The 19,696-nt window shown below is 35.2% G+C and overlaps 1 protein-coding gene across 2 annotated transcripts in view; it reads left to right on the top strand.

The window, feature by feature from the left end:
• The window catches only part of LOC138695087 (uro-adherence factor A-like), a 217,020-nt gene that overhangs the window by 134,189 nt on the left and 63,135 nt on the right, over positions 1 to 19,696 (top strand). For both annotated transcript variants that reach the window (XM_069819475.1, XM_069819474.1), the window contains one exon: positions 2,091 to 2,252. In XM_069819475.1, coding sequence (XP_069675576.1) covers positions 2,091 to 2,252 — 162 coding nt within the window. The remainder of the gene's footprint in view (positions 1 to 2,090; positions 2,253 to 19,696) is intronic.

The following is a 19,696-nucleotide window of genomic DNA, read 5'->3' as shown; positions in this document are numbered from 1 at the left end:
CCATGTGGACGTATTCATTATGCAGTGTATATTATACTGTCTACAGTACATTACCGTACATTATAGAGAATGAAGTTAAATTGAAAAATAATCATAATATGGATATTTAAACACATTTTTTTTAATGGTGGCCGTTCATTTCGATACAGGCTTCAGTTCTAATGTGCATATTATCGCACTACAGACTATTGTACGTAATTCCAATTACTAGTTTCGTCCTTCGTACTAGTAAGTCACGTTGAAATAATTCTGTACCTACTCTATAAAAGAGTACCTTACGTACTGCAAATTCAATCTTCACTTCTGCGCGATCCAAAAAGATAAAATTACTCAGACATGCTATCTACTGTCCGTCCAAGTGGTTATGTCGTAGGGTCGTAGAAAGGGAGGAAACCACGTGACAGTTAATTACTTAACAAGGCCCTTTTATTTCAGTTATTTTAAACAGTTGTATAATATTACGTAGACGTCCAATTCCTAACAGAAATTAATGTTCTGAGAAAGGAGCTAAGACAGCCCAGCCACTAGCTGGTGCGGGAAACCGGGATACGACGAAGGCAAATAGACGACAGTACCTGTGCGAAAATGTTGCAATATTGAAAGCTCTTTCATCACTGGAAAACGCGAACATATTTTTGGAATTTACTGTTTACTATGACCATAAGGCTACTATGACTGTATATGCTGTCTTGGATCTGTGTGGATGACGGTTGAACTTCATTAGTAGAAGGGGTGGGAGTGAAGTACAGTAAAAAACTCAGGTAGAGTAAAAATTGAAGTAAAAATAAAATGACGTCCCTGTATAAACAAATCGCAAAGGGAAGGGTTTTTTTAGGAACAAAAAGAGAAATAGGAAAAGTTAATTGTATGTAAACCATTTTCTTGTTAAAAGCAATTATTTATTATGTAAATACTTCACTTCATTGGTTAGGAGAAACTAATAGGGTCTACCTGCTCGACGTGTGTGATCTCTAAGTACTTTTGAGTATTTGTTGAAAAAATAATAATGACAACATTGAGTGAAATAGAGTATGTTGATTGTGTGATTGTGAAAATGTAGTCCTTACTCTCCAGTCGTGATTATGTAATGAGTTTTCTTAGAGTGATTTGTGAGATCCACGTAACACGAAAAAACAAATTGATTAAATTAAGATATTGAGAGCCATCATAATTTTTGGGGTCAATCATTTAAGGGGATATGTATGACTTTTAAAACGTCCACAATTTTCGGCCAAAATTTGTGAAATTTAAACTATATAAACAGATCTATAATAATATCATCTGTACAAAATTTGGTGCAATTAGGTCTAATAGTTTTGAAATTATATTTTTAAGTATATTTTATATTGACGTTACTAAAAAAGCTCCTTGCATCAAAGTTTTCAAAATGTTTAGTTCTTATTTGCTCAAAATCTTGAAAATAGTTATTGGAATAAAAGTGAACTGGCTTTTTCAGCTTAGTAATAGTATAAGTTAAAGTGCAATCAAAGATAAAATATTATTTCTAAATTAAAGAAACACGTAGTCTAATAAAAGTAAATATCCAGAAACAAGCAACAAATAAAACATCAACAATACATTTAAAATAAAGAAATAAAAGGAATCTAGATACAATCTACTGATCCAAATGTAAGTTAATTTACCTTCGATGTCAATTCCGAAATGAATTTATTTCTCTCTTCTCCTGAATAATGCCTATATATTTTTTTCATTTTGCGTCTAATAATGCCGTTTTATGTTGCTTCTTTTGCAAATGATATTTTTTTTACACAACAAACACTGGACTTCATCACCATGTTCGAAGCATAAATATTGTATTTTCCACTCTTCCTTGAAAGCTTTAAGCGCTTCCGTTCCGTCATGATGCGCTGTGTTCTAAGATCTGTACATCCTTTAGCAATGTTTACAGGTAAAAGAGCTCCGCGCGCGCTCAGCGGGCATAAAAGAGCACTCGCTCGAAATTACTAGTCACCATCGCAAGACTGTTTTACGGTCTCGTTCCTCATCCAATTCAGCCGCGATAAATTAAATTCTATTATATTTTAACAAGACTAAAAATCTCTAAATAAAGTTCTATTTTTTTTTTTCAGATGTTACTGAAGTCGAGGAACAGGAGGTGGAACCTGAGCGGCCGAACTTCAGGCTGCTGTACGTGGGAGCGGTCCTCGTCCACACCTTGCAGCTGCTTCATCCCTTCAGAATCCTGCACCTCATCTCTTCGTTCTTCCATCACTTCAACACCTTCAAAACAAGTGAGCAAACTGTAGTTTGCTTAGGCCTAAAACGTTGGCACAATTTAAAGTCTTTTCAATCTTGTAACAGCAGACAGCGGGATGTTTACGTCATAGTAATTAAGTTTCGGGCGTTAAAGTAGTCTTTAGATATCGATTCTCCTTCTTCTTCTTCTTCTTCTTCTTCTTCTTCTTCTTCTTGAGGCGATACAGCATCACCTGGATGTTTCAGCTTTTCTTTGGACCAACATTAGATTCACAATGAGGGTAACTGTGGCCGTATGGTCAATATAATATATCTGTAGTGCTCGGGAAAAGTGGCACAAGTCAAAAATGTTAATTTCACGGGAGAAAGAAAAAAAACTGTCTTCACACTGGTTTATGTCGATTTTATTTTCTTCTGCATGAATTACTGTAATGGGAGAAATACTTAGGGGAGAGTCGGGTAGTATCAGACATCGGGTAACATCGGACAGTGCGTTTCTTTCATCTACCACCATATGGTAGTACCTGAATGACATGGTTACGTTTCTCTATGCGATATCACAGAAACGTAACCATATCAATCAGGTACTATCATTGTGTGGTAGATGAAAGAAACTCACTGTCCGATACTACCCGACTCTCCCCTATGTCTCTTTTCCCAAGCGAGCAGATGTTCAGTAAATTGTCAATAAATTAATAAAAAATGTTTGTGGAAACTAACTAATGCCACTTTTCCCAAGCAGTGCAGATATGGCCTCCGCGAAGACTTCACATGACAAAGAAAAGCACCCATTCCTATTGAATGAACATAACTCTTCGCTCACACCGGAAATCGAATTACGGACCATTTAATTCGAAAGGGCACTTGCTATTCCTTGAGTCGTAACTGAGGACTTAGTTACTCATTGCTAGGGACCGGATTTGTAGGTTTTTACCTTTTTTCCTTGCTCATGAACTCCTAATTTCTTCAGTACTTTTCCGAGTCATGATCGTAGGAGTCGTATATGTGAGTGTATGTATAATTAAAACTTAAGAAGTTATTAGCAATATTTCACACAGAGTTCACTCTGTAAACTAGGGACCGGATTTGTAGGTTTTTACCTTTTTTTTCCTTACTCCTGAATTCCTAATTTATTTAATACTTTTCCGAATCATAATCGTAGGAGTCGTATATGTGAATTCTTTTGAACCTAAAAAAAAAAACTAAATTGGACCTTAGTACCTAACAATATTTAAATCATTGTTGATAAGCGTTATCCTGTATTTACTGCGTTATACATTGAGTTTTTTTTTTATTTTGAGAGAAATATCAATACATTTCGAGAAAGGGGAGGGGGAGAGAGGGAGGAAGGAGGGAGGGAGGGAGGTAGACGCAATAACACACTCTACGTCGAGGAGGCTATCACAATCCCTAAGGCAAAATCTATACTTAGCAGAGACAACATCTATGACTCCCTTGCTTTTCTCAAGGCACTTTTCAGTGACCTTCCAAAATATATTGAGTACTTGGAATCTTCGTCGCTACAACTAAAAGATGCAATTGGTGGCACTGACTCGCAACAATATTGAGAAGGTAATTTTATTACTATAAGTAACAATAGGGGCCCCAAAACAGATCCTTGCGGAACACCGACATTCAACAGAAGTTATTTTAGAAGGAATTCCGTTGAGATCATAACGATTTTTAATATAAAATTACTTTCGCTATGCATTGCAGAAAACGAATCGATTTCGAGAGAGAGGGAGGGCGAGAGAGGGAGGGAGAGGCAAGAACACTCTCGAAGTCGAGGAGGCTGCCTCAATCCCTAAGGCAAAATCTATACTTAGCAGTGACAACATTTATGACTCCCTTGTTTTTCTCACGGCACTTTTCAGTGATCTTCCAAAATATATTGAGTACTTGGAATCTTCGTCGCTACAACTGAAAGATGCAATTGGTGGCATTGACTCGCGACAATACTGAGAAGATAATCTTATTACTATAAGTAACAATAGAGGCCCCAAAACAGATCCTTGTGGAACACCGACATTCAACAGAAGTTATTTTAGAAATAATGCCATTGAGGTCATAACGATTTTTAATATAAAATGATTTTCGCTATGCAATACAGAAAACGAATACATTTGGAAAGAGGGGGAGAGGGAGAGAGGGAGGGAGAGGCAAGAACACTCTCGACGTCGAGGAGACTGTCTCAATCCCTAAGGCAAAATCTATACTTAGCAGTGACAACATCTGTATGACTCCCTTGCTTTTCTCAAGTCACTTTTCAGTGATCTTCCAAAATATATTAAGCACTTGGAGATCATAACGATTTTTAATATAAAATGACTTTCGCTATATAATGCAGAAAACGAATACATTTCGAGAGAGGAGGAGGGGGAGAGAGGGAGGGAGAGAGAGGCAAGAACACTCTCGACGTCGAGGAGACTGTCTCAATCCCTAAGGAAAAATCTATACTTAGCAGTGACAACATCTGTGACTCCCTTGCTTTTCTCAAGCCACTTTTCAGTGACCTTCCAAAATATATTGAGTACTAAGAATCTTCGTCGCTACAACTGAAGGATGCAATTGATGGCACTGACTTGCGACAATATTGAAAGATAATGTTATTACTGTAAGTAACAATAGGGGCCCCAAAACAGATCCTTGCGGAACACCGACATTCAACAGAAGTTATTTTAGAAAGAATGCCGTTGAGGTCATAACGATTTTTAATATAAAATGACTTTCGCTATGCAGTGCAGAAAACGAATGTCAATCTATTTGTGTGCAGAGTAAATTAAAATTATTATTTAACGATATTTAAGAAAATTAACTGCGATCCGAAATGTTACCGGTAACGAGCAACCTGATAAAACCACTTAAATGTTGAGGAAGATGCAAAATCTATAATGAGAACGTCTTATCTGCACTACAGCCACTTTTAATTAACAAACTAAGCAAACTTCGGTTAACCAGTTGACGGCATCTCATCCATTAATTTATTTGTGTGCAATCTTGTTAACTTTGTGTACGTAACACATTGTGATCGCTTGCACAGACCTTAACTGATGTGTCGTTAACTTCAGCACTACCTTCTCCACCCACTCCACCCACTCCACCCCACTCTTCCTGCTTGCCTGTATACCACGGAATAATGCGTTTAGCATTTCCTTTTCCCGGCATAAAATCAGAACGTCAGCCTTAGTAACATGACTTAATAAAATCTGACAAATTTCAAAGAACATTTGCAGCAGGAGAGCAGCCTTGCGTGTAAGCTTCTTATGCAATATTCCGTGACACAGCCTAAGCGACTGGCGGTGATACATTTCACGCCTCCTTCAATTTTACAGAATCTAGATTAAGACGTACAATGATATTGTTTCAGCATTATGAGTGTGTGTACATTGATACTTGAAATTAAGGCAACGTGCATTGTGGAATAGAACAAATGAATAGCTTTTATTCCAGCCTTAACACAGCGGTTAATATCATCCTAGTTTACCAACATTTTACGTTTATTTAAACCACAAATGTTACGGTACTTAGAGACTTGAAGGTAAAGATAATGGTAACCATTTATACGGCTTGAAGGCGATTGGGAGGCATGAAGATAGGGCTCCATATTTTCATGACCTCGGTAAAGCAGTAATTAAAACTGATTATTTATTTTATCATTCTTTAAAGCTAACTATTTAAAGAATATAAGACGACAGATGTAATTTAAATTATTTATTTAACGTTTCTTTTGAACCACACAAGCTATTCAGAGGTAATAAGGTGATAATAAAATTCCAATTCTAATTCTTTATTTAAAGTTTCTTTTACACTACAGAAATTATTCAGCGACTATAACGTCATAATTGTAATTGTAATTCTTTGTTTAACGTTACTTTTAAACTACAGAATTATTCAGATATGATAAGACTAAAATTGTAATTGTCAGAAACAATGAGATTAAAATTGTACTTGTAATTTTTTATTTGACGTTCCTTTTATACTACAGAAATAATTCAGAAACAATGAGATGAAAAATGAAGTTGTAATTCTTTATTTGACGTTCTTTTTTAACTACAGAAATAATTCAGAAACAATGAGATGAAAATTTTACTTGCAATTCTTTATTTGTCGTTCCTTTTAAACTACAGAAATAATTCAGAAACAATGAGATGAAAGTTGTGCTTTTAATTCTTTATTTGACATCCCGTTTAAACTACAGAAATAATTCAGAAACAATGAGATGAGAGTTGTACTTTTAACTCTTTATTTGGCGGTCCTTTTAAACTACAGAAATAATTAATAAAAAATGAGATGAAAATTGTACTTTTAATTCTTTATTTGACTTTTCTTTTAAACTACAGACATAATTCATAAACAATGAGATGAAAGTTGTACTTTTAATTCTTTATTTGACGTCCCTTTTAAACTACAGAAATATTCAGAAACAGTGAGATGAAAAATGAAATTGTAATTCTTTATTTGACGGTCCTTTTAAACTACAGAAATAATTCAGGAACAATGAGATGAAAGTTGTACTTTTAATTCTTTATTTGACGTGCCTTTTAAACTACAGAAATATTCAGAAACAGTGAGATGAAAAATGAAATTGTAATTCTTTATTTGACGTTTCTTTTAAACTACAGAAATAATTCATAAACAATGAGATGAAAGTTGTACTTTTAATTCTTTATTTGATGTCCCTTTTAAACTACAGAAATATTCAGAAACAGTGAGATGAAAAATGAAATTGTAATTCTTTATTTGACGGTCCTTTTAAACTACAGAAACAATTCAGAAACAATGAGATGAAAAATGAAATTGTAATTCTTTATTTTACGGTCCTTTTAAACTACAGAAATAATTCAGGAACAATGAGATGAAAGTTGTACTTTTAATTCTTTATTTGATGTCCCTTTTAAACTACAGAAATATTCAGAAACAGTGAGATGAAAAATGAAATTGTAATTCTTTATTTGACGGTCCTTTTAAACTACAGAAACAATTCAGAAACAATGAGATGAAAAATGAAATTGTAATTCTTTATTTGACGGTCCTTTTAAACTACAGAAATAATTCAGGAACAATGAGATGAAAGTTGTACTTTTAATTCTTTATTTGACGTGCCTTTTAAACTACAGAAATATTCAGAAACAGTGAGATGAAAAATGAAATTGTAATTCTTTATTTGACGTTTCTTTTAAACTACAGAAATAATTCATAAACAATGAGATGAAAGTTGTACTTTTAATTCTTTATTTGACGTCCCTTTTAAACTACAGAAATATTCAGAAACAATGAAATGAAAAATGAAATTGTAATTCTTTATTTTACGGTCCTTTTAAACTGCAGAAATAATTCAGAAACAATGAGATTAAAATTGGAGACAATTTTTTAAGTGATCATCTCAAGCAGTGTCTCATAGTTTTCCGGACTTATCCTCAAACACAATTTATACTCTTGTACGCCCCCTTCAGCAAGTTCCCCAGAAGAAGGGCAGATGCTCCATGACTGTGCACTCTTTTGATCCAGACTCTAACCTATATTTTCTTTGTTCTATTCTCTTCTTCCTTGAGAGCTGAAGTCACTCCCTTAAGCAAAATTTCAGCAATCATTTTCAAAGACTTCCTCACAGCAAAATAACGACGGCTGATGTTCATTTTCGTGATTTAAATTTTGCGCTGTACAACTCTACTAATCCATATTATTTTCCTATTGGGTGTGAACGAGTACTCTACCAAATCCGTTAGAATAGAGTAGAGTAACATATCTAAGTTAGATAAATTGACATCGATATGGGGAAAGCAACGGGGATAAAGAGCGAGCACAACAAGGCAGCTTGGTTCTTCTCTCTTCTCAAGCTCAGTTGTTATTGTTTCCAACTTGGGTAATAAGATATTTAGGAAAGTTTACTTAAGTGCGGCCCAGCCAACTCGGGGTTCCCTTACATAATTTATTTAGCAGAAGACTTGAATAATCCCTCACAGGAAGTTTTCTAACTCAGCACAACATCGCATTAGTGCTCAATTTATAAGGTTGTTTCAATAGTGCGCTCCAAAGGAGCAAAACTATTTCATTCGTTTTTAATTTTATTTTTTACATAAGAGATTAAACATTTATTACGTGATATGGCACTAAAAGCTGTAACACGATAGGGCGCAACAACTAAAATGAAAGAAACACGTTCTCTAAGAAGTTGCAGTTACTATTTCTTCTCATTTTTCTGTTACTGATATTTAATTATATTCCTGTTTCTTTTAGTAGTAATACTAGTTTATTTTCCATTACACAGATACGGCAGATACAGTGTTTGGACATTGAATATAAATACAATAACAAGACTGTACAATAATATGCTAATTGATAAATCGTAATTACAAACAAAATAGAATAGGCACAAAGTAATAGCAGATTTCAAACTGAGTAAAATTAACAACAGAAAAGTTTAGTTGAATGTTTAAAATAGCAAATCACAGGGTAAGTGAAATTTACGAAAACAGTACAAACAAATGTTACTCAATGTTACTCAAAAAATTATTAAGGTACTTGATCAAGGTTTTAAGTGTGTTGGTATATTTTTGGATATAAGAAAGGCTTTTGATACTGTAAGTCATCATTTATTATTAGAGAAATTAAATTGTGCTGGAATTGAAAACAATTTTTTTTTAATTTATTAAAATCTTATTTAAATGGTAGAGTTCAAGCTACTAAAATTGATAATGGATTAAGTGAATTTATTAAAATTAAAATAGGAGTTCAGCAAGAAAAAGCCCTTGGACCAATTTTATTTTTAATATATACAGTATTAATAACCTTTTAATGATAGACCTTAAAGAATATGAAGGCGATTTATATTCACATGCTGATGTTACTGTTTTACTTTTTAGTGGAAAAACTTGGACTGACGCTTATTATAATGCAAATTGCGGCTTAAAATTAATAAAAAAAATGGTTCGATATAAATTCACTAGTAATTAATAAAGATAAAACAATAGCTATCCCATTTTGTTTAAATAATAAAGGTAATAAACCAATTTCATCTACACTAAAAATTAAAATGCATAATTTTGACTGTTCCGATATAAATTGCAGTTGTTCAGTTATTAATGAAGTTAATGAGGTTAAATACTTAGGTATAATTATTGATAATCATTCAAAATGGAATAATCATATTCATTATATTTGTAATAAATTACGTAAAACATTATAATTATTACTTTGTTGTTCTAAGAAATATTTTGTAAATTAACTGTTTACGTATAATTTATTTAGCATTATTTCAATCTATATTTTATGTATGACATTATAGGTTGGGGTGGAACTTATAAATCCAACCTTTATCTGTTAATTTTATTACAGAAAAAGTATTAAAAATTTGTTTAAAAAGGCAGAAATATTACTCAACTGAATTTTTGTTTAAACATTTCAAAGTTTTCAATATTAAACAAATGTATTATTTTATTTTATTAAAATATTTTCACAAAAATCTTAATAACTTTGAAAGGTATATACATAAATATAGAACTAAAAATATGAATTCTCTGCGTTTGTCTGAACCAAAATGTAAAAACCAATGCAGCTTTTTATCATAGCATGAGTAAAGGTGCCAGATTATTAAACAAATTTTATTCTAATATAATTTTAACCACGAATCCTGTCCAATTAATAAAAAATGAAAAAAAAAAAGTGTATTGGATTTATAGTTTGTTTTTAAACGTATTAAACACTTTTTAATCTGTATTCACTCTCAATTTTAATTTTATTTTTGTTTGTATTGGAATCCCTTCCTGAGCACGAGTCTTACTCATTCAGGAGTGGGCTAGTTTATCTTACATTGTATTAACTTGTATTCGTTTCAAACTTACTAACAATAAAATAAATAAACAACTGTTTAAAGTAAGTAGCAAATCGCAAGCTAACTAACTTAACAATAATAAGAATGAATTTGTAAAATAAATCACAGGTGACAAGCTAAGTTAACACTAATGTAAAAGAATTTTGAATGAAATAGCAAATTACAAGCTAACTGAATTTAAAATACAAAGAAATGAAAGTTTAATTACTCGTAAATGGCAAATTATAACCAACTAAAATTAACAATAATTCACACACTAGTAACGGAGCAGAGTAAGCATAAATCGAGGCGTATAGCAGAACAGAGGATACAGAGGTAAGGAGTATGATAGAAATCTATGCGAAAACAATGTATGCTGAGTTGTTCTTTTGTACTTCAATCAAGAACTACGGCAAAAAGATTTTGTGGCACACCTACATGGAAATTGATGTTTTTCATAACACATTATTGGTTGGAAAGTTCGTCTTTGCTGTACGCATACGGCAAAAAGAATTGTTATAATTCATTTTTCTGTACGAATACCGCAAAGTTGCCATAGTAATATAAACAGATACGACGAAACATTATGAAAACTATTACGTCTCAATATCAACACATCCCCGACTATGAACACAGAAATTGTAGTCAATGCCTCCTAGTCTACTGAAAATGCTAATAGATAATAATTTTATTTAACTTTACTTACAGAAACAGAAATAATATACAAACAACTTCATGACGATGCAACTAGATATACTATGAAGACAATACTATAGCTACCAGAGGTCTGCATCGGACGTTTTCTCTCGAGCGCCAAGTAGTTCATAGCATAAGCCGATAGGTAGCGCACATGCATGATGGGTAAAATTGTCATGAGCGATAAATCCTCGAACGGTATAAGCCGAGCGTTAGACATTCGTTCTTGTTACAGTGATGAACTGTGTAGTAACATCATAGATGTTTATCATTTCAAAACTTTGCAGTGTTTAACTAACCTCTCCATAGCACAACTACAAAACTTGCTTTAAAATGTAATATAAATGTTGTAGGTAAACGTTTTTTTTTTTCATTGATTAAAGTTCACGTTAACACTTTGTTAAAAACATAAAATTTACTCTGTCACACGTTAAAAGTGTTAAAATTGTTTAAAAAGGTATTTACCTTCGACAGACGGCCCGTTTCGACGCTATTTGTCGTCGTCTTCAGTGTCTCTTGAACCACTGCTGATTTTGGCTCTGCGATGTGCAGTTGTCGATGGTAGTGGTGGGGGTGTGTTGTTCCTATGGTGGGGGTTGGCTGTCTGTATGTTATGACGTATTATGATGTCAAACAATGTGTGCGTATTGAACTGTAGTTGCGTATTAAGTATGTAATGTGGGTGTGCTATTGTGTTCTTATATATTTCCGTACAATGACACACAGATTAATTAATATACCAATGAACAATGACAACTACACTGAAGAATTAAACACAATAAAATATATAGCACAAGACAATGGATACAACCCTAACATAATAGATACACTAATAAAAAAGGCAAAACAAAAACAGACCAAACCAACACAAACAGCACGCGAGAATAAATACATAACATTAACATATCACAATACGAATACCCACAAAATCGCAACTTCATTCAGAAAACTAAAGTACAAAATTGCATACAAAACAAATAATACAACACAGAAATACTTAAATAACCACACTAAACATTCAAATATATATAATTCAACTGGAGTTTACAAATTAAAATGCAATAGTTGCCCACATTTTTACATAGGACAGACAGGAAGATCCTTTCATACAAGATACAACGAACATATTAAAGCTATAACCAAACCTTACATTACATCAAATTATGCAGATCACATTATCGACAATAATCATGACTACAATAATATAGAAACAGATATGGAAATTTTACACATCACACCAAAAAGTTTACAGTTAAATATCCTAGAACAATACGAAATATATAAGAACACAATAGCACACCCACATTACATACTTAATACGCAACTACAGTTCAATACGCACACATTGTTTGACATCATAATACGTCATAACATACAGACAGCCAACCCCCACCATAGGAACAACACACCCCCACCACTACCATCGACAACTGCACATCGCAGAGCCAAAATCAGCAGTGGTTCAAGAGACACTGAAGACGACGACAAATAGCGTCGAAACGGGCCGTCTGTCGAAGGTAAATACCTTTTTAAACAATTTTAACACTTTTAACGTGTGACAGAGTAAATTTTATGTTTTTTTTTTCTCCACACGGGAATGACTTTGTTTTTGCCACATCTGATGGATGTTATTGGATGTAAATGTAATTGAACACAATCACGATAATGCAAGAAATATATCAAGTTTTGTAGTAATAATAATAATAATAATAATAATAATAATAATAATAATAATAATAATAATAATACTCTCTAATAATTAGTGTATCAATCTTTGCGTCTGTAACAGTTGTGCAGCATGATTATCCGTTTTATTATATTTTCTGTGACGTTATCTCTGTACTAATATTGTTATTAATCTTCTGCTATATCAATAATATTTTGTAAAACGTTTCTACATTGTCGCAGTATATAGGCGGAACACTATGTATGGACCTATCACATTTTATATGTGGTAAATCAAATATTGAATAATTATTAATTAGCAATAATAACTGTATATCGACGTTTTTCATACTATTTTATTTATAACTTCATGTTCCTGTTTTGGTACGTTCCATTGACTGTTCCATTAAACGTTTGTCATAAACGCAGAAAATAAAGCCTTATTTTTACCGTGTGAGCAAAACATATGTGTATCTTATCTGTCGCCTTCCATACAAGATGAGACATGTCGGTGAGATGACCTTGTACTGTGCTTCTATTTATTACGAACGTATCACAACCGATCGTATCTCACTCGAGGGTGCGACACTCGACCGAGTTCAAGCGAGCGATTTAACTTCAATGCAGCACTCTGATAGCTACAGAAAAATCATGACGTTATAACTATATCTACTATAAAAACAATGTAGTATTAGTAGGCCGTGATTCATAACCTATAAAAATGCCAAGAGTCTGTGATTTATTTAATAAGTTAATTAATTCACATATAATTTCCATGTAGTTGTGTCAAAAAATATTGTACGTAACTAATACGGAAGTGTGTTTTACGCACTCGTTCCGAAATTCCAGATGAGGCGTTCAGTCGTACACAAATGTAACACTTTTTGTCCTAGTTACGTAAATAACTATACTTACTTACTTACTGGCTTTTAAGAAACCCTCACATAAGCCCGCCATTGGTCCCTATCCTGAGCAAGATTAATCCAGTCTCTATCATCATATCCCATCTCCCTCAAATCCATTTTAATATTAACTTCCCATCTACGTCTCGGCCTCCCCAAAGGTCTTTTTCCCGCCGGCCTCCTAACTAACACTCTATATGCATTTCTGGATTCGCCCAAACGTGCTACATGCCCTGCCCATCTCAAACGTCTGGATTTAATGTTCCTATATGTCAGGTGAAGAATACAATGCGTGCAGCTTTGCGTTGTGTAACTTTCTCCATTCTCCTGTAACTTCATCCCTCTCAGCCCCAAATATGTTCCTAAGAACCTTATTCTCAAACACCCTTAATCTCTGTTTTTTTTATTTTATTGGGTTATTTTACGACGCTGTATCAACATCTAGGTTATTTAGCGTCTGAATGATATGAAGTCCGGGGTCCAGCACCGAAAGTTACCCAGAATTTGCTCGTATTGGGTTCAGGGAAAACCCCGGAAAAAACCTCAACCAGGTAACTTGCCCCGACCGGGATTCGAACCCGGACCACCTGGTTTCGCAGCCAGACGCGCTGACCGTTACTCCACAGGTGTGGACTTAATCTCTGTTCCTCTCTCAAAGTGAGAGTCCAAGTTTCACAACCATACAGAACAACCGGCAAAATAACTGTTTTATAAATTCTAACTTTACATCTTTTGACAGGAGACTAGATGACAAAAACTTCTCAACCGAATAATAACAGACATTTTAATTCTGCGTTTAATTTCCTCTCGAGTGTCATTTACATTTGTTACTGTAGCTCCAAGATATTTGAACTTCTCCACCTCTTCGAAGGATAACTCTCCAATTTTTATAGTTGCATTTCGTAAAAACTATTAACATGCAAATTCTAAATTTTATAAGAGGGGAAAAAATTGATTTCTGCTAGAATTTTTTTTTTTTTTTGAAATTTTTTCTCTCTTGTATTTCGTAGAACATGTACTACAGTATTTTGAACTGAAAAAAAAACATGAAAAAGTGCTTAATTTTCTAAAACGAACACAATGATGTGTTTTTTCCATGCAAAAAATGTGTAATGGTTACATTGTAAGACATGCATGAACTATGAAGTATGAATTCTCTCCTACTCCAGTGATTTCATAGACAGTTCTTTGTAACAATTAAGCCAAAGAGAGACGTACAGTATGTAGCAATGCTGCGAGTTCAGCAGATGAAATCCTGTTCCATAATAAGACAGCGCGGGACACATAATGGAATTAAAGAGCGCCGCGTCGTGCCCTCTGCGATTAGTATGCGGGGCCGGGTTCATAACTCCTCGAAGCACACGTACCACTCTAATTTCTTCTCCGCTCCGAATTGTTTTCGGCAAGTTCTTCAAGCGCAGCTCGGCAGCCCGATCAATAGTGTTCTCGCCTCCAAACCAATTTCTCTCGGACGCAGCACCCATTACAATCGACAAAAAATGAACAAATCGCTTCCAAACTTCCCATTTCTTTCAGAACGCACCCAGCGATGCAGTCACATCCATCAGGGTGTGAACTATTGGTGACAGCAATAAGAATCTTCTCTTTTATTGACTTTACCATCAATACCCACCAGATGGAATATTCGGAGGTGCGTGGAAGCGACTAATGCAGGCTGAGTGTACTGTTACGATACTTCTTGTAGGCTACATTTATGTCTTATTTTAGTAACCGTCAGCAGTGTCTTCATTGATGGCAATAAATCTAAGCTCATAAATGTAAAATATGGTGTGCCTCAAGGATCAGTGTTGGGTCCTATCTTATTTTTAATAATGGTTAATGATTTGATGTGTACTGTTACGATACTTCTTGTAGGCTACATTTATGTCTTATTTTAGTAACCGTCAGCAGTGTGTCTTCATTGATGGCAATAAATCTAAGCTCATAAATGTAAAATATGGTGTGCCTCAAAGATCAGTGTTGGGTCCTATCTTATTTTTAATAATGGTTAATGATTTGATGTGTACTGTTACGATACTTCTGTAGGCTACACGTGAGTAAGATGGTGGGTGGAGAGTTCTGTACTATAATACAGTACCATGCGGAGACTAAGAGAAAGACAGAAAACAGGAAAGACTGCTGGGTTTGCAGTGAAAGACCTGCCCTCGGGCAGAACACTATGAATGAATATGAAATACAACTACAATATCCCATGCTTATCTTATACAGTATTCCACTGTCGTTTCTTCAAGATATATTTTAGCAAGTTATTTTACGATGCTGTATCAACATCCCAGGTTATTTAGCGTCAATGAAATGAAGGTGAAATGAGTCCGGGGTCCAGTACCGATAGTTACCCAACATTTGCACATATTGGATTGAGGGAAAATTTGGGAAAAAAACCTCAACCAGGTAACTTGCCTCGATCGGGATTCGAACCCGGGGCACCTGGTTTCGCGGCCAGACGCGCTAACCATTACTACACAGGGGTGGATAGTTTTTTTTTTTATTGGAGCATAACAACATGTTTCAGAAATAACTAATAAAGTTAAGGTTCCCAAAAGAAATGTATTATGGAAATGAGACATCTTAAGTATCTTGAAAATTAAGAGTGAAAAAAATTATTATATAAAATATGATGTTAAAAAATAAGTGTCTGTTTTCTTTTTAAATGTATTGTCCCGAAACTAACCTAGATGTCATAAATTTCTCAACGTTAAAATATTGTACAATCAGGATCATTTGCACATATTGGGTTGAGGGAAAACTCCGGAAAAAACCTCAACCAGGTATCTTGCCTCGATCGGGATTCGAACCCGGGGCACCTGGTTTCGCGGCAAGATGTGCTAACCATTACTCCACAGGTGTGGACAGATTTTTTTACTGGAACACAAAATGTTCATTTTATTAAGAATTTAATAGGAAACATATGTTTCAGATGAAAGTTGGTTGTTAGGCTATTTTTTTTCGCGTAAAATCAGAAATAAAGAATAAAGTTAAGGTTCCCAAAATAAATTTGATGTGACCTTATAGTTCTATGCAATCAGAAGCGACTCAACAATTTAATATTCCGAATGAAAGTCATTTTATGAAATTAATTTTATAATGATTTAATTAGGTTTATAATACGAGGCGCATCCAGAAAGTAAGTTTCCCTATTTAAAAAAAAAGAACACACTTTCAGGAAAACATTTATTGGCAACAGGTACAGCAATGTTTCAGCTATTTTTCAACATAGCCACCATCAGAATTGAGACACTTGTCGTAGCGTGGGATCAACTTTTGTATCCCTCTGTCGTAGAACTCTGCCGCCTGTGAATGGAACCAGCGTGTGACAGACGTCTTCAGCTCTTCGTCGCTGCCAAAACGCTCACCGGAGGACAGGAATTTCTTGAGGTGCAATAAAACGTGAAAATCGCTGGGAGCAAGATCAGGACAGTAGGGCGGCTGATGAAACAACTCCCAGCCAAATTCCGTCAAAACAGGTGCTGTGCGCCGAGCCGTATGTGGACAAGCATTGTCATGGAGGAGCACAACACCTGCAGTAAGCATTCCACGCCTCTTGTTTTGAATGGCACGTCGCAATTTTCGCAGTGTTTCACAGTAACGGTCAGTGTTCACTGTTTCCCTCTTGGAAGGAAGTCAATGAGCAGAATGCCCTTCCTGTCCCAGAACACCGTGCACATCACTTTCCGTACCGACAGCGTCTGTTTGAATTTCGTCCTGGCCGGAGATCCACTATGCCGCCAATGCATTGACTGCTGCTTGGTTTCCGGGGTGAAGTGCGAAATCCAAGTCTCATCGCCCGTGACGATCCTGTCGAGGAACTCGTCGCCGTCATCGTGATACCGCTGCAGAAATGTCAGTGCTGCTCCTAAACGTTGCATTTTGTGTTCGGGTGTCAGGTTTTTCAGCACCCACCTAGCACACACTTTTTTGAACAGCAGGTGCTTAGTGACAATCTCATGCAACAAGGATCGCGATATCTGCGGAAAATGGCTGCTCAGCTCCGTAATCGTGCAGCGACGGTTCTCCATGATGCACTGCCGCACCAGCTCAACACGATCATCATTGATGAGGGACGGTCGCCCACTGCGCTCTTCATCATGGACACTTTGACGACCTTCGGAAAACTGCCTACACCAGCGACGCACCATCTGCTTACTCATGATGTTCGGCCCATAGACCTGACAGAGCTGCCGATGAATTTCAATTGGCGCAATGCGGGGGCGGGAGAAGGAATAAGAGCTTCCATTTCGGACCGCTGCTGCCACGCTACTGGCACCAGGCAAGACCTGTCCGGCTGGCATATGATTGATACGTCATAGATCTGTTACGCATGCGCAATTGACACGGCTAATTACTTTTACTTTCAAGGTGAAAAAATCGGGAAACTTACTTTCTGGATGCGCCTCATTATATAGGCGTAATATATAATATAAATTATATAGTTTTAAACAATATGCATATATAGCTACATAATAGGCCTATCAATTCAACATGTGATAAAGCTATTACAATCCCCTCGTTTCACTGTTGCCTAAACGTGACAACAGCGCTTCATTTCCGAGTTAGAGATTTTATGTTGACTGTTGTTGATTGTTGGCGGTGAGCAATAACAAAGACAGACCACTCACTTCTGACACGAATGTTAACCTATTGAATGGGATGATATGTAAAATCAAGTCTTATTTAACAATAAGGAATCAAAAGCTACAAGCCTTCGCTTCCGAGTAGATGTAAATGTTGCCAATTTAGCGGTTTTCCCGCTAGATCTGGTGTATTTCTGTGTTAGTTTAGCGGGTAAATTTCGTCAAATTTGTATTATTTACATATAAATTCAGATTTTTCTTCAACTCTCACAGCGACATACTCTATTTTTACACTAGAAATATATGAATTTAGCGACTTATGCTCTATCTTATAGCGGGTTTTCAGAATCTATTTGGCAACACTGTTAGAGGCACAGCTTTAATTTGAACTGTTTTATTAATAAGGATCGTAAATGTACAATGGGACAACGTGTAGCTATTTTTACTTCATAATTAGTGGTACTGCCATAAAAGTAGTTCTGCTGTGTTAAATAAGTTTGCTCAAAAGTTCCTTTATGTTATCCGCCCAAGACAAGCTGCTCATAAACTTAATTTAAGTCTGAATTGGTAATGTAGCGGATGCTTCTCATGTGGTAGCCCTGAAGTGTTGCAACGGAAGAAAATGAAGAAAGTTGGCAATAAGTTTTGTCCTAAGTCCACATAGATCAACTAGGAGAGTGTGTACAGAACTTGCAATTTCAGGAACAAGTACAAGCTGTACAAGTCCAAACTTCTTCAAGGTCTTCTTGAGGATGAGTGGGATCGACGGGTAAAATTGTATAAACTAATTGGAGTACACTTCTTTGAGGGAACTGTTACGTCAGAGAAGTAACCCGAAAGGCTACATGAGCGTTAATCTGCCAGAGCTGTAAAACAGTCCAACTTTTAATGTTTATCTGCCAACAAGATGGCTCTCCTTCTCGTTTCGGAATCTGTGTCAGAAATTGTTCCATTATTAGTTTTCACAAGCGCACTGGCCGTCGAGAAGCAAGAGATTTGCCTCGTCGATCATACAGTTATCTCTAAGGATTTACTCGTATGTTCGGTTTCTGGCACAGCTCGATTAGTAGTCAAAATCTGATGTTCTCTTGTTTTACAAATTATCAAAGCCTGCTAATTTCTAAGCATGGCCCACTAGTTAAGATATTTCGTCATTGTTTTTATAATAGGTTTCTTTATTATACATAAGTGTAAGATAGGCCAAAAAATGTAAGTGGCTAGATCAAGCAATATTTAGTATTACATAATAGTACATTATGCAACGAGCCTATAATGATCGTAATTAAGAATCGAGTATGGATATTTATGAAACGAGCGCAAGCGAGTTTCATAATTTTCATACGAGCTTCTTAATTACCATTATAGGCGAGTTTCATACGACTTTTTATGCTCGACCATATTTATAACTTGAAATTACCGGTATTCAGATGTATACATTTTATTTGTAACTGACAAGATCGGAAGTGACCTTGTTCTAGGTCGTGAATTGTGAGATGTGCGCAGACGCGAAAGTATTGATTTTTTCCGAGGAACAATAATGTCATTGACCTTGACGTAGTCCCGTTAAACTTGATATTATAATATTATAACCTTGATTATTGAATTCGACATTGAAAAACGAGATGACAAATTGAATTTATTTGAATATTATTTACAATTAACACTAATTATTATAGTAACAGAACATAACCTTCTGCGACAGTATTGGATTTCCAGCCTCCGTGACTTTTCGCTAATTCTCTTTCGATTGCATATCCGAGAATAATCGATACTTGCGGTTTTATAACGGTACAAAGCTGACTTGTCATTGGCTG

The sequence above is a fragment of the Periplaneta americana genome, chromosome 2 (assembly GCF_040183065.1).
Source record: "Periplaneta americana isolate PAMFEO1 chromosome 2, P.americana_PAMFEO1_priV1, whole genome shotgun sequence".
In the NCBI taxonomy this organism is placed as follows: Eukaryota; Metazoa; Arthropoda; class Insecta; order Blattodea; family Blattidae; genus Periplaneta; species Periplaneta americana.
This window is presented reverse-complemented; position numbering and strand designations above follow the sequence as displayed.